This window comes from Stigmatopora argus, chromosome 23 (assembly GCF_051989625.1).
Source record: "Stigmatopora argus isolate UIUO_Sarg chromosome 23, RoL_Sarg_1.0, whole genome shotgun sequence".
Lineage (NCBI taxonomy): Eukaryota > Metazoa > Chordata > Actinopteri > Syngnathiformes > Syngnathidae > Stigmatopora > Stigmatopora argus.
In genome coordinates, this window is record NC_135409.1 from 5642951 (window position 1) to 5659252 (window position 16302).

At 43.4% G+C, this 16302-nt stretch overlaps 2 protein-coding genes across 5 annotated transcripts in view; one reads left to right on the forward strand and one right to left on the reverse strand.

The window, feature by feature from the left end:
• foxp2 (forkhead box P2) overlaps positions 1–16302 on the reverse strand; it is a 135289-nt gene that overhangs the window by 108990 nt on the left and 9997 nt on the right. The gene's annotated exons all lie outside the window — the stretch shown is intronic.
• ppp1r3aa (protein phosphatase 1, regulatory subunit 3Aa) lies at positions 2302–5648 on the forward strand. Its single transcript, XM_077594403.1, has 3 exons — positions 2302–3296; positions 4304–4510; positions 5502–5648. Exons 1-2 carry the CDS (start codon positions 2566–2568, stop codon positions 4404–4406), a joined length of 834 nt encoding a protein of 277 aa, XP_077450529.1. The 5' UTR covers positions 2302–2565; the 3' UTR covers positions 4407–4510; positions 5502–5648.

A 16302-nucleotide genomic window follows, 5' to 3' on the forward strand; every position in this document is an offset into this window, starting at 1 on the left:
GGCACATGAAGCAGAAATAACAGTTCGCTCACATTCCTAACAGAAACATTTATTATTTCCCCAGAAAACATGAATTATATGCCAACATTATTTAAAGTAAAGTGCATAAAAGGGGTTAATATGATTTGCTTTTGAACATGCATCAATATAGGGATTTTATTTGAAATCATCTCTTTTAAAATGATCACTTGGCTAAATCCAGATGCATTTAACTGGCCAAGACAGAAATGTACTAAATATTAATTAAACTTGATCATAAATGTGTTTGTAAATACTCAAATATTATCCTACTTTGCTTTTAATAGTTCAAATATGTTGTGGGTTTGTGCATGTGTTAAATGTTTTCAAGACTGTTTCAATAAATACATTTTTAAAAAATGGATTGAACGCTGTTATTAAAATGTGGTCGTTTGCTGTCACCAAGCGGCCATTTATCGAAAAACGGTCAGATTGCTTCATTGGATTCTTGTTATATTTCATATCAACAACATCACTGCTCATGTTCCATATTTTTAAAAAGTTGTAAATTCAGGGGTGGCCAACTCCGGTCCTCGAGAGCCGCTAATCCGCTTTGTTTTCCATATCTCCCTCCACCAACACACCTGAATCAAATAATCAGGACCGGTATCAAGTTTCTGGACAGCTTGCTGATGAGTTGATCATTTGATTCAGGTGTTTTAGAGGAGGGAGATATGGAAAACACCGGATAACGGCTCTTGAGGACCGGAGTTGTAGTAGTCAATCTAGAAAATGAGGATTTACACACAAAAAAATGTCAAATCATGATGTAAATACTTCAAACAAAGACATCATATCATGTAAAAATGTGTACGTACATACGGTAATGTAATCATTCACACGTTATTTATGACATGAGGGTTATCACGTTAATAAACTGCTCACTTCTGGAATCTATTACAGACTAGAATGAGTCAAATGTTTTACTAGGCAGCTCAAAAAGAGAAATGTTTCATTGAAAAAACCTTATGGCCCTTTAAGATTGATATTTTAAGGGGTTTAGTAGGTAGTTGTGAGAGAATTTACTAATAAAGTACTACTCTGCTTACGATATTTTCGAGTTACGAAAAAAGTGCTGGAACCAATGAATTTGGTAAGTAAATATACGACTGCATAAGCCTACCCCGAGCTCTATTTTATTGTGATCACACAGCCCCACCTAATGTTCATACTGGAGAATTGACATATAAAGTACTGCTCTACTTACGATATTTTCGCGTTACGAAAAAAGTGCTGGAACCAATGAATTTGGTAAGTAGAGGTACGACTGCATAAGCCTACCCCTAGCTCTGTTTTATCGTGATCACATAGCCCCACCTAATGTTCATACTTGAGAATTGACATATAAAGTACTGCTCTACTTACAATATTTTCGAGTTACGAAAAAAGTGCTGGAACCAATGAATTTGGTAAGTAGAGGTATGACTGCATAAGCCTACCACTAGCTCTGTTTTTTTGTGATCACATAGCCCCACTTAATGTTCATACTGGAGAATTTACATATAAATTACTGCTCTACTTACAATATTTTCGAGTTACGAAAAAAGTGCTGGAACCAATGAATTTCATAAGTAGAGGTACGACTGCATTAGCCTACCCCTAGCTCTGTTTTATTGTGATCACATAGCCCCACCTAATGTTCATACTGTACAATCACAATCTTTGGGGTTCAATCAAGATAGCAGACAATGTCTGTTCCATTATGGAAATGACAATTTTCACTTGTAATAATGAATATTGGTGGCTATGTTGGTCCACAGGCGAGAAAAGGAATGAAGGCTAAAAATAGCTGAAAGTCAAATAGCCCATTGAAAGTCATTAGAGGGAAATACTTGGCTGAAGAACAAAGTCTCTTTGTGGACAGAGGCCACCTGTGAGGGATTGTGCGACTCACATTGAAGTCTACTGACAAGATTTACTGTACTGTAACCGTAAGGGGATGATGGTCGAGGATTAGTTAAATTAAACTTTACATGGTTGAACGCATTCAGCGTTTAATCTTCTACACAAAGAACAGAATAATCTCCCCTTTCGGTACAAAAATGAAGTGAAACGTCTCGACTGGAGGGACTGAGATTTGAGTTGGAAGGCTAGCTTGTCATCAAACCATGCATCATGGGTTAATGTAATATCATGTGGTTAGTGGGTGTTAAATTGTCTCATGTACTGCAGGCTATTTGAAGTATTTCTAACCAATTTTATCAAGATGATATGATAGCAAGGAAGTGAGCAGTTAGCTCGGATGAATGCTACAAAGTGTGTAAATAGTCTGCAATGTCCAGAGTGGCGTTATGTAAGCTCTGTTTGGATTGATTGATTTTTGTAGCCAACAAAACACATTGTGACGGGATAAACCGGCGGATAACCGGCGGATAACCGGGGTCTGCTGGAGCTGCATGTGTCCTATTTATAGGCTTGGCCCGATCTCAGTTGCAACCCAACTCCATCTGTCCAGTCACGTCCCCTCTCCCTTTCCAGAGTCCCCGCGGCCAGGCTCAGGGCGGCGAGCTCCGAGAAAGACAGCTGGCTCCTGGACCCTCCCGCACCATGGAGGCTCTGTCCATTCAACCCCTGAAGGAGGAAAGGGTGTCTTCAGAAGAAGACACCAGGACGGAGGCCTTCTATCCGTGGGGTCCCGCCGGGGATGACGAAGAACCGGCGTGGGAACCTCCAGCCGCCGTTCGTAGGAAGGTGTCATTCGCGGACGCCTTCGGCCTGGACCTGGTGTCCGTCAAAGAGTACGATGAAGTCAACGCCGCCGGGGACGGGGTGCCGGCGGAAAGGGATGAGCCGCCGGCGGCGGCGGAGGAGTTCTACCTCTCCTGCCTCTTCGCGGCACCCTCGTCCGAGGAGGAGCTGGAACGGCGCTTGGAGTCGCAGATGGTGGAGCTGGAGAAAGTGGAGCTTCTCCCGGGAACCAGCACATTCCGAGGCATGGTCCGGGTTCGAAACCTCTGCTTCGGCAAGTCCGTCTACGCTCGGATAACTCTGGACTGCTGGAAGAGCTACTTCGACCTGCTGGCAGACTACGTCCCGGGATCGAGTGATCGGAAAACAGATGGGTTCACGTTCCAGTACACGGTGGTTCCCCCGCTGGACAAAGAGGGGAGCCGAGTGGAGTTTTGCCTGCGCTACGAGACGTCGGCGGGGACCTTCTGGGCTAACAACCGGGGGATGAATTACGTCATGTTCTGCCACCAGAAGTGTGTGGCTCAGCAGCAAGTGAAAGAGGACAACGCCGGATTGAAGATGAAAAGGAGTTGCCTCAGAGCCAGCAGGTAGAATTCAAAATTAGAATTCAATTCCAATCAAACATTTTATCGACAGCCATTTCAGGCTTTGAACAGGATGTTAAAATTAGATCTTGTTAGGATCACAAAAACAAAAACACTCAAACATGGTTTCAACTTTACAGAAAGTCAAATTCAGATTCTCTGTAAAGTTTATAGTGTGCTTTAGGTTCACTCTAAAACACGTGTCAAAGTGGCGGCCCGGGGGCCAAATCTGGCCCGCCGCATCATTTTGCGTGGCCCGGGAAAGTAAATCATGAGTGCCGACTTTCTGTTTTAGGATCAAATTAAAATGAAGTGTATAGATGGATATTAAATTTCCTGATTTTCCCCCTTTTAAATCAATAATTGAAAATGTTTAATCCATTTTTTCTGTGTTTTTAGTTCAAAAATCATTTTGTAAAATCTAAAAATATATATATAAAAAAGCTAAAATATACATTGTTTTAGATCTATAAAAAACTGAGTATTCAGGGCTTTTACTCCAGTTCCTTTAATCCATTTATTAAAAAAATCTAAATATTATATCTAAAATGGTCCGGCCCACGTGAAATCGAGTTGACGTTAACGCGGCCCGCAAACCAACCCGAGTCTGACACCCCTGCTCTAAAATGTCCCTCACTTTTTATAGGCTACGTATGCCTTTTCTCAACCCTTTGCTTGTGTTCAAACATGCGCTGCATTTCGGGCTAAAGTCGGATCTATTTCTGCACGCCAAGTTACATAACTTTGCAGTGATGGATTATTTGGCCCATATATGGTTGTCGCCATCTTAACCCTCCTGACTTTGGGTCGAGGCGGTTTCCTGTGTGTACGTGCTGATGTGAACACATGCGATAAATACAAGAATACAAATGCGATTGTGTAGCGTGACTCATCACGTTGGGGGATGTCTCATAATCCAAGGCAGATTATTCAGGGCATGAAATCTCACTGCTGGTTACTGGAGGTCAGAAATAGCAAGCTGACACGTGTGCATGTTTGTGGATTTACAGGAGGGCGAGCACACAAGAAAAGGAGGGTACTGATACACTGACACTTGTCGCAGGTGCGTCAGCATGTTATATTGATATTGCATTTGTCCAAGTCCATCCCTGAACTTTGACCCTCGTCACCTTGCAGGGGTTGAAGCCCCCCGAGATGCCGATGAGACGAAGGAAGAGAGTCCGTCGTTATTCAACTCTGCCGGACGTAAACCTTTGGTGAGGCTATTCTGGTGTTACTTTGTTTGTATTTACAGTGGTACCTCGACATACGAGTGGCCCGACATATGAGCAATTCGAGATACGAGTCAAATTTCGGGCAAATATTTATCTTGAGATACGAGACAAATTTTGATATACGAGCAGACGGCGGACGCGAGATGCTGCTCATAAGATCATCATGGCCACTGTCTCTCTCCCCGCAACTTCCTCATGTAATGTCTCCGGTCGCAACTCCCTCTTTGTAATGTCTCTGTGAGCAGTTTTTCAGTGTTTTTTCTTCCCGTTAGTCAGTGCGAATGGCGGAGCTTGTTCGCTAATACGAGAGGAGTATATACTACTTCTCGTTGGCAAGTGGTCGTGCGTTATCCTATTGTGAGGACATTTGTGTGCATCATTTTGGGAATATTTTGAAGGGAATACAAAATGAAACAACCCTCGATATTGACTGAAAGTCAGTGTGGAGGCGGGGCAAAAAGAGCCAACCCGGGAGAAGAAAGGTATCAAAATGTCAAACAAAATTAGAATTGAGTTTAGTGTTAGGTTCGATTAAACTTATTTCTGAGTGCGTCTGTGTCGTATTCCAAGATCATTTCAATTTGTTTATGTTATGTTACCAGCGCGTTGCCGTGTTGGATGGGTTTTACTTCCATTGTGTGCCATAGATCAGACTTGTGCTTCTATTTTTTTGGCCCATCACAAAGTTAATGCAATGGCACTTGAAGCCATTTTGAGCAGACAGGCCACGCCCTGTCATCGAATTGAATAAATGCCGGATAACTTCATACGGCGATCTCGAGTCGTAGACTGCAATTGAAAAGCCTAAAGCCAAGACCAGGTATGCTAAGTAAGTAGAGCAGTCCTTTAGAGCGCGCATGATATCTGACTAAAAATGTCTACCACGTGCAATGCCCTTTGACCCTCTCAACCCACTAGCTATGCTAAAACGTCAACATTTCCCTGAACTTTGAACCTGTGGCCTCTTCAACAGGTGGCGAGCTTTAAAAGCCAAAAGAGAGCGGAACGCTTGGCGCATGTGAAGGAAATGTTCTCCCAAAGGTGGGGGCAGCAAGCATCCTGGCGTGACCCCGCCGGTACCATACAGCCGTCGGGAGAAGAATTCTTGCTGAAACGCCAGAGGAAACAAGTCCTCAGCTATCATCAAATCCCCCTGATTCCACTGGACTGGGACAATGATAAGCAGCAGAAGTGGGTGAGTTCGAACACGGACAAGATGTGGACCGGACGAACGAAAGCCAAGGAAAACGTCATGTCAGTAAATGATATTTGGGGGACCTTTCTTCAGAGCAAAGGTCCTACCCCGGATAAGGAAAGCGCTGTATGCGATGTGTGGCAAGCGTTTATAAACGGTCCTGGTTATGACGACAAAGGCAGCGTCCCCGAGTCCGAATGGCTGCAGACCGCGGCCTCGGTTCCTCCGACAAGTGACAACCGGCACGCAGCCCGGAATGCACCGTTAGCCACCTCGGCGGCCTCAGCTGTCGGTCAGGCGCTTTCACGTGCTTTTCCATCTCACGTTTCCTCAAACGCGGATGCGCCGGAGTCCGCCACCCGCCGAGAATGCGTTGACAGCTCAAGTGAGTGTCAGTGGCGTGAAGAAGAGCAGATAAAAGTAGGCCCATACATCGCCGCCGTGGCGACAAGCCCGAGGGAATTGACGACAACAGACAAGACAGCAGAGGCTCAGAATGCCGGTCAAGAGGGTGATAGGATCTTGCATCGAGAAAGCCAGAAACGGGAAGACACGGGGGCCCAACACAATACGATGAATGACACGGTGGCATTTCGTGACGGAGTCGGACAAGGCGCAACGGACAGAATAACGGTGAACTATGCAACAAAAGAAGAGATAGCCAACAAAACATCTGCCGCACTGAGAGACTCTGAAAATCAGGACGGGCAAAAAGATGGATCGCCAGATTTAGATAAGCAGCAATTGTTTCCAAAAACGGGCCAGAATCCAACAACTGATAACATCCTAATATCAGTAGAGCTTTGGAATCAACCTGAATCGTCAGAGAAAGGGCAAAACATGGTGAACTGGAAGTACAGCGTGGACAACGCAGAGCCTTTTGTGTTTGAAAACATCGAAACAATTGCTTCTCGATTGGAAGGAGGACAAATACAAATACAAGAGGATTCGGTCAGGAGAAGAAGCAACGCTGATGCTGACGCAGATGCTACGGGAAACAATCAAATCTCCTTCGAAGAAAGTGGACTGACAACCCGTGGTCTGTCAACGAGGTCCAGCAGTTTTGTGTGGTGGAGCATGTTGTACATCCTTAGCCACATCACCAGAATGGTCACCTACGGGCTTATCGTCACTGGATTTTTCTTCGTTGTGGTCCTGTACGATTTCCCAGCTTTCGTTGTGCTCTATGTGTTTTCTATGGCCTGGTGGTTTTACAAGTGGTTAGGCCCTGTTGTTGGGCAACAACATACAAGGCAATAATAAGCTATGTTGGACGAGCGGAAGGAAATGTAGCATGTAGCAACCCTTTGACGAGCTTTCATTAGCATTTAAAAATCTGTAAGACAGCAAAAACTTCTCAAAAGTTTTCTAATACGTGCAATGGGTCTCCTTTCAAAAGTATACGCCAACACAATTTTCCAAACCACACGTTGAAGTGAGGCAAATCATTTATGATGCCTTATCGAACAGTAAAATCCATCTGGTTTCTGCAGAATAGTTCACTTAGAACACTATTGTAATCTTTACGGTGAAAAAGAATGCAAGCTTTTGCTCCTGTGATTTTGATATCTTGACTTTTGTCTTTCCTACAATACAGGTAGTCCAGTCAATAGTTGTTTTTCTTGATTCAAAGAAGCCATAGTTGACGTTTGTATTCATTTGAGTCCAAACAAAGTGAACGCCAGCGTGCTAAGGTTTGCTGACTGACCCTTAGCATACAAATCCATTTCCTTAGCAACAGGAAAGGAACAACTGGTTCCCAATGTTGCTCTTTTCGCTCCAGCCATTGACATGAATAAACTCTATGAACTTCAGACGATTTCCCTTCTGGCCTCTCGTCCCTGCGGCACCATCCATCGCTTAACTTTAAGTGCCTGTCGACCAGACTTGGAAGAAAGTCAAATTCGGCCGACAAACAGCACACAGTTTTATCGTGGCTTCTCGTGGGAGCCTGTGAAGGCGACACAATCACATTATGATAAAATCCCTTGCACCCAAAACTTATTTTAAGATGCATAACATCCTGATCACGTTTAGGGCCACGTTCATTTGGAAAAGGAAAAATTCCGACAGAAACCAAAGTCACCTTGGACCATTTTCGAGTACTTCATGGTCAACATTATTGGACCCATAAATAACTACTCAGCTTTAATCCACAAACAAAACTACCCAATAACCCAATCAATACCCATTGATTGGATTGAACCTTCAATCTCAGAACTGCGAGGCAGACGCGGCAACCACTCCTTACCGTGTCGCCCCCTCTTCTGTATTTTTGGCCCAAAAATATCCCATTAACACATTTTCATATTTGCACAAGCTTCACATCTTTGTCCATCCAAACGATTCATATTTTCGCATACTACTATAAAAACAGACGTTATTCTTGGAATAAATGGTATTAACATATACAATAACAAAGATTCAACTCTTTGCCTGTTGCCATTATTCACGTAACCACGTATTCCTACAAAATGGACACTTTCAGCATTTTCACAACCCAAAAGACCGCAATTTTTCACCCAAATTCTTGTCATTAAAAAGGTAGTACAGTGGTACCTCGACATACAAGTGGCCCGACATACGAGCAATTCGAGATACGAGTCAAATTTCGGGAAAATATTTATCTTGAGATACGAGACAAATTTTGATATACGAGCAGACAGCGGACGCAAGATGAGAACATCATGGCCACTGTCTCTCTCCCCGCAACTCCCCCGTGTAAGGTCTCTGGTCGCAACTCCCTCTTTGTAATGTCTCTGCGAGCACTGGGCGGAGCGTTGCATTTTTTCAGTGTTTTTTTTCCCGTTAGTCAGTGCGAATGGCGGAGGGATCGCTAATACGAGAGTTATATATACTACTCGTTGGTAAGTGGTCGTGCGTTATCCTATTGTGAGGACATTTATGTGCATCATTTTGGTAATATTTTGAAGGGAATACAAACTGAAACAACCCTCGAATTTGACTGAAAGTCAGTGTGCAGGCGGGGCAAAAAGAGCCAACCCGGGAGAAGAAAGGTATCAAAATGTCAAACAAAATTAGAATTAAGTTTAATGTTAGGTTCAATTAAACTTTTTTTTGAGTGTGTCTGCATCGTAATCCAAGTTATTTTCAATTTGTTTATGTTTGGTTACGAGCATGTTGCCGTGCAAAAAGCCCCCCCAAACGTCCCCCCGTCTCTCTCCCCGCCTTCGAAATCCGTATAATTTTAGTACTATTAAACACATTTTAGTAGTATTAAACCACTAGTTATGTGTTACTTTGTTAATAGATGGCGAATTAGAACAAATCAAACATTTTTACCAATCCAATATCCTGTTTTGGGTGTTTTTTCAGAGGGTTGGAACGAATAAATTAGTTTTTAGTTCATTTCAATGGGAAACGTTCGTTTGAGTCACGAGAAAATCGACATACGAGCTCAGTCCCGGAACGAATTAAGCTCGTATTTCGAGGTACCACTGTATTACGGTAACGCAGCTACTTAACTGCCTCCATCCATCCATGCATGTCTCTATGACATCACACACTCGAAAAAGGCTCATATTCCAATGAGTCACAGTAGGTGGTCAAACAGTTCAGCAAGAGTCACTTGATCCAATCTGGGGTATGGCGACCTTTTGTAAAACGGGCGCCAATCCCACGCTGGCAGCCTCAAAGCAGATGGCCTCGCTCCAGCGTTGGCATGGCAAAAAACCCCTTCCCCAAGCCACCCGCTCCTGTTTTTTCGCAGAAGTGGATGTGACCCGGTCCAACAGAAAACATGGATTTGTCAACATTGGTAACGGAGTCATGCCATGATGAATATTGATATTATCGGCTATTGGGAGAAAATAAATGTCATCCATTACAAGAGTGCTCTGGGTTGTGTTATAATAGAGGATCAGGGTATCGAGAATCATGTGAGTGATATTATCAGATACACCTCCAAAGCTTTCTGTAAAAGCATTGCAATAAAGTTCAGAAAAGAATTGCTCATTAGAATGATTCTAAAATGAAAATGTTTTATGGAGCTGTTTTTCATTCATCTGGGAGCGTGATATGGTATTTTTCCTGAATATAAGACGCCCATGCCCCCCTAAAAATGCAAAAACAACTTTACTATTGGATAGGATTGTTTACATATCCACCATAAGATGTCCTCATTATGCATGAGGTGAATATGTGTAGACTTTTTGTACTTCTAGCACTGTTTTAGCTGGGCACTTTATTCCTATAAAGCACTTTAGCAAACAATCATACATGCCTTTTCTGCGTCTCTGATGAAATAAATAAACATTTTCCCTCAAATATTCGGCTAATGCACTTCCACCAGCATCCAACAGATGCCATTACAGCCTCACTTTTCACCCAGCACATAAGCGTCTTAATGTTTTGGCATAATCAAAAGGAAAAAAAAATCACCTCAGGCGGATATTTGGTACCATCTGCATAATCCTGGACTTCACATGTCATTCTTAATAAAGAGCCGCCGTGCGACGTGAAGCGCGACAAAGATAAACATCCTAGACCGCCCCCCCCCCTTTCCCTGTAGCAACAAAATAAATGAATAAAAAATAAATAAAAAAAATCAGTGTGCAATGAAGGGCACTGCCGGGGACAAGAGGGTGAATGAGGACATGGTGCACGAGTGGATGAAAGCTCCAAATGGAGGCTGGGCCTTGCTCCCAGGTCTAGGGGTCCACAGGCAGCGGACTGACGGATCGCAGACCTGACAAGACTGCATTGTCCGACACCACTATGCGACCATCCGTCCATTTTGCTTACATCACGACCCTTCGCCCTTGAACCTCGGCAATCCTCCCCTCGGCCGATTGAAGAGACTCCGCCACGCCACATTCCGAGACGTCCCCCCTGGTTCTGACGTCAGGCGAGCCTCCAGCTGCTGCCGGGTCCTGACATTTGGCATTTGGAGCGTGATACGATGGTGGGACACCGACACCTTGCAAGCAATACTAATTGCAGCCTGTTTTGGGACTCGTCTGCTGCTGCCATATGCCAGCCAATGGCGCTACTATGTCGTCCAGATATGCCACAACATTAGATACACACCTATAGACAATTTGCATACCTGTCAACCTCTGCCGATAACTGCCCTTATAAATGATTATGATTCCCCTTACAAACCCCCCAAAAACCTTACAAACACCGTACGACTCGTACTATTTAATACAATTTGTAACATTTGATCCAAAAAAGCCATCTTAAAGTTCCCGATAATTTCGTTGCTGGAGAATTTCAGCATGAAAAAGTACCGATTAAAAATCATCTTTGTGCTATAATTGGGGGCGATGTTAGCCTTTAAATGATTGTGCTCACTTTCCACAGTACTCTTTTTAAACATAAGGCACATTTATTTATTTAATTCATATTTGGGAGTGGGTGGCTCATGGATTTGCTGCCAAGTAACTGTGTCATGATTTGGGCACCATATGCACGTGTGTTTGTAACGCCCCGATTCACATGATCTGAAGCGTAACAAGGCTACGTGGGGGAGGGTTATGTGTATGTGTGTACAGATTTCGTATTATATTTTGATAGGAAACAGATTTGAGCAGGGCAAACAGTTTAACTGCCTTGCCTCTGTACTGTGTGTAGCTCCGCCTTTTTTAAATACCGTATTTTCACGACTATAAGGCGCACATTAGTCTTAAATTTTCTCCAAAATAGACAGGGCGCCTTATAATCCAGTGCGCTTTATATATGGACCAATACTAAAATTGTTATCACGAAAAAATAAAATAAATCAGTCGATAGGGTACACCATCCTCTACAGCTCTCACAACTACGGCAAGCAGCCCCCGACTCTACTATTTTCCCCGTAGAAAAAGTACTGCGCAGTGACTGCTGGGATATATAGTTCTTTTGTCAATACACCCAATAGATGTTGGCTTGGCGATCGACATCAACATAGCTTTACGAAGCATGGAAGGCAGCGCTGGAATAGTTATGCTAGCTACTAGCTAGCTACTATTTACGAATGGATTGTGGCCGCCTGGACGAACGTATAAAACTCAGCGTTTTCGATGACTCATTTGGACAATTGTTCAATTCGGACACAGAAAATGAGGACTTTGATGGATTTGTGGGTGATGATGACATGAGTACATTGTTAAATGGCTAAATAAAGTACAACCGAACTCAGTTTTGCTTCCGTTGCCTTTTTAAAAACGTGTTTTTAGCGGGTGTCCGTATGTTTAAGCTGGTGTATGTTTTGCCATGCCTGGCTGCGTCTATAAAAACGGTGCGTCCTTTGTGTCTGTAAAATACAGAAATAGCACTCGTTACTGACACTGCGGCTAAAAATACGATGCGCCGTACAGTCGGGAAAATACGGTACCTCATATGCAATTGCACATTATGAGACATTACTGGAAGTCAAAAATTCATGTCTGCATGTCAGATCACTTCCTAGTGTGAATTGAATTCAACTTTTAAAGAGTGCTTCTTGCTGTGTTTGCCCAACTAGTTACAGATAATGGACGAGCGATTATAAAAGGAGGCAAATGAAAAGGACAAAAGTGCTTGGGGAGCAGATGGATGTGTGCAAAAGGCAATGTAAAGAAAAGAAGGAAGAGACAGATGAGATAGCGACGGCGCTTCGCCGTGCGCGGGGGTGACCGGAATTCAATCGATTTTTACTGCAAAGCCCCTGTAAATCAACACAAGTTTCTTTCGGCGTGTGTCGCTGTGTATGAAAACAAGAACACGGGCGCATTGGTGGCCAATTCAATCTATCAACGCACAGAGCAACTCTGATGACCTTCGTACAAGTGCTCGCTAACCCATCTTTGGAGGAATAATCAGTGTTACGGGCAGGCCTTGTTTTCCGATGTCCTCGACCTGTGCTGTTTTGAATCGCCATGAAATCCCTGGCACCATCGTTTCTGCTTAGCGAAGAAATAGTGCTTGTTTGTCTTTATCTTTGCCTGCCTTTTTTCCACATGATAGCCCCAAAACTCAATGATAAATCTTCTAGGTTCATTCAAAATCGCCATGGAAAAGCTTAAACGTGATAATTACCATTTAAATTGTTGCTCAAATTCCCTAAATACAAACTGCGAATTACTATTTAGTCATACTTAATGCCCTAGTAATTATTAGGCTAAAGAAAAGCTCGGAATTTCCCGGACTTTTATTGTTTTTAGTTGGAGAACTTGCCAAGACCCTGACGGACGTAGCTTCTTAAAGGGACAGCGCATGTACAGCGCAGTAAAACTGCTCATGGCCATTGTTGGCTTTTATTGATGCGTAGACCGTGTTGTTTTACCTTGTTTTGTCGCCGGTCTTTTGATCGCAGGTCTTTTGGTCGCCGGTCTTTTGGTCACCGGTCTTTTGGTCGCCCGTTGTCTCGGTCGGGGCGACCAAAAGACTGCGACCAAAAGACCTGCGACCAAAAGACCGGCGACCAATCGACCGCACATTTTTAAAATAGCCTTTGTATGACACGCAATCTATCGTAAGAGCTCAACCTTTAGGGTGAATGACTCGGTGTTCACTTCAACACACGAGAACAGAGTGGAGTCCCTGTTGAAAGTGACAATAATACTGTCTATCTCCTGTAAAGGAGTTGGTTTTCCCTCCCTCTTGTGCTCTCTGCGCTAACAAGGAGAGCATTAGCAGAGACAGTCCCGTTATGGTTCACTGCTCACAAGGCTGGTGAAATGTGAAGACTAGTGTGTGATGTCCTCTAATTGTGTGTATTCGTGACAGTAAGTCAGCCTGTGCGTGAGATAGACAGAACAAGCCTAGACTAAGTCCACCGACTCCACTTTGAGTGACGGCTGAGCAGAACCAGCATATCGGCCTGCTGTCGTCAGCTTTTGGGGTAAAAGTGCTTTTCCACTTTTTCCACTAATCTCTTAGAAACGCGTCCCACTCCGGATGAACTGCAAATGCTTCTTTGAGTTCATTAGGGAGATTAGAACGATTAAAAAAGGACTGGAGTTGAAGGTGTTGAAGAAAAAAAATAAAAAATAAAGCTCCGAATGAAGGAAACATTTCCCAATTCCACATCGGGAACAACAAATGGGAATAACTGGTTGTCAGGTGGGGGTTGGCTGTATACCTTGTTGGCAAGCAGAGCGGCGAAGAGAAGGCGCCGCCGCCGACAAAAGGGGCTGCTGTGTTGCCATGGCGACTGTCTTTGCATCGCAACCAAGGAGATTGTTTTTCTCATGTCCTCACTCCTTCCTTCATCTTTCCACTTTCTTCCCTGTTTGCCGCTTCTTACCGTCCGCCTCTCGAAACGTACGCAACTGGTGAAGGCGGGGGAGATAAATCAGGTGCGCCGTTTCGGGCAGAATGATGATGAAGCCACATCGAGGCGGTGATGATTATTCAACGTCTCGCAGCGGAATCATCAAAGACCGCCTATTCTCTTTCATTTAGCGCCTCCAAGAGGAGATAATAAAAGTCTCCAAAGATGTGTCAGTCAGTCCAGTTACCCCGTAATCAAATGTACCCAGGAGACACAGCTCCAATGAATAGATCCAATGAGAACAAGGAGGCCTCCATCAGACAGAAGTGTTTTATGTGTTTAAGATGCACCCGGAGTACCATCTCCCATCTTTGTTAAGTAGAAGCCTTCGCCATGGCAACAGATGATTCCCAGCACTTACCGCCGCGGCTATTTCCATGGCAACATTGTGTAACATTAAAAGAGGCAACATGGAAGTCAGGTGGCCAAAAATGGTACTGCAACCGGGATCCATATACAGTGGTACCTCTATATACGAGCAGCTCTACCTACGAGATGCTCTAGATACGATGAAAATTTCGAGATGCGAGAAAGCCAGGTGGCCATGACATGAGAGGTTGATTATCATTGTCTTTTTTGTCACATCTCTTTCGTGTATAACAGATATCTACGAGCATTGGCCGGTTTCTTCACACGAGTGGGCAAAAAGAGGGCTTTCTGGGTAATGAAGTATATTTGTGCACACAACACCGATAGCCAATGGCATCCTTTCTCAGAATAAAACTTCATTACCCACAATCAATCACGGGTAGGCTGACCTGTTGCATGTTTTCAGTGTTTTTCCTTCCTTAGCCGTTTAGCTCCCGTTAGCGGAGCGATCGCTCGTTGGCAAATGGTCGTGCGTTATCCTATTGTGAGGACATTTGTGTGCATCATTTTCAGAATATTTTGAAGGGAATACAACAGCAAACAGCCCATCGATAGCGAACGTGAGGGTGGAGGTGTGGCAAACAGCTAACCCGGCCAGAACCAAGGCAAAAACATTTTTTAAACAAAATTAGAATTCTGTTTTGTGTAAAGCTACATTAAACATATGTTTGAGTGTGTCTGTACATATTAATCCAAGTTAATTTAAATTTGTTTGTTCGGTTACGAGTGCGTTGCCATGGATAAAGTCCCCCATGACCACCCCCACCGCCTTCTATGTCCGCCTGTGTATCCTCCGCGAGATGCGTCTAATTTTAGTTATATTAAACACATTTTATTACTATTAAACCACTAGTTATGTGTTACTTTGTTAATAGATGGCGAATTAAAAGAAATAAAACATTTTTTTCCAATCCAATATCCTGTTTTTGGTGTTTTTTCAGAGGGTTAGAACGAATTAATTAGTTTTTAGTTCATTTCAATAGGAAACGTTCGCTCGAGTTACGAGAAAATCGACATACGAGCTCAGTCCCGGAACGAATTAAGATCGTATGTAGGCAACAACCCCTTTCCCATTGGTCTGCCAGATAAGTGCTTCGCAATGGCAAATCAAGCTGCGTTATCGTAGCAATGTTGCATTTCAATTAGAAAATGAAAAAGGATATTTGAGGAGATTTTGCAATGGTAGCTTTGCAGTACAAGTACAAGTACCTGTAGCAGAACAACCAAACCTACTCATCAAAAATGTTCACACTGGATTCATAAATTCATTCACGCAGAAATTAATGACATTTCATACTGCTATGAAGCTGAGAAATCACAAATGTTTTATACAAAAAAAAGGATTTATACAGTACATTACCTTTACTAGCAAGTACCGACACCCTATCCACTTGCACATCCATTAGCCACTTAGCCTAGCCTCATGTCACCATGATATTTACACAAAAACAACACTATAACCTCTACAATAATATTCAACAGTTCTTGAACTTTGATGGTTTTTATGAATTCTCAAAAAACAACAAAAAAATCCTAATCTGCAACATGCCTCGTTTACATGGAGCTCAAAATAAGCATTCATCTGAAAAACCACACTTTTTCCACATCAACATTAATGCACAAAAAAACTACATTTCTAGAGTGAGACAAAATGAGGAATACATGTCAGCTATTTAAACCGTCCCCATATATTTGAGCAGTTTGCATTTTTTTCTATTACTGTGCCACCGTGGTTCAGCGGGTTCAAATCAGTGCAGGCGAAATTCCCGTTTATGTTCACCACGCAGACAAAAATTAAATAATTTTATAGCCGAATCCATCCCGCCCTCCTCTTTCTGTGTGCCCTCATTTCCAAAAAGCGTGGAGGGGGTGAGAAAGAGAGAGACAAGGGGGGGGATGGGGATTCCATTTGAGAGAAAACGTGAGGCGTCTTCCACGCACCAGATGATGAAA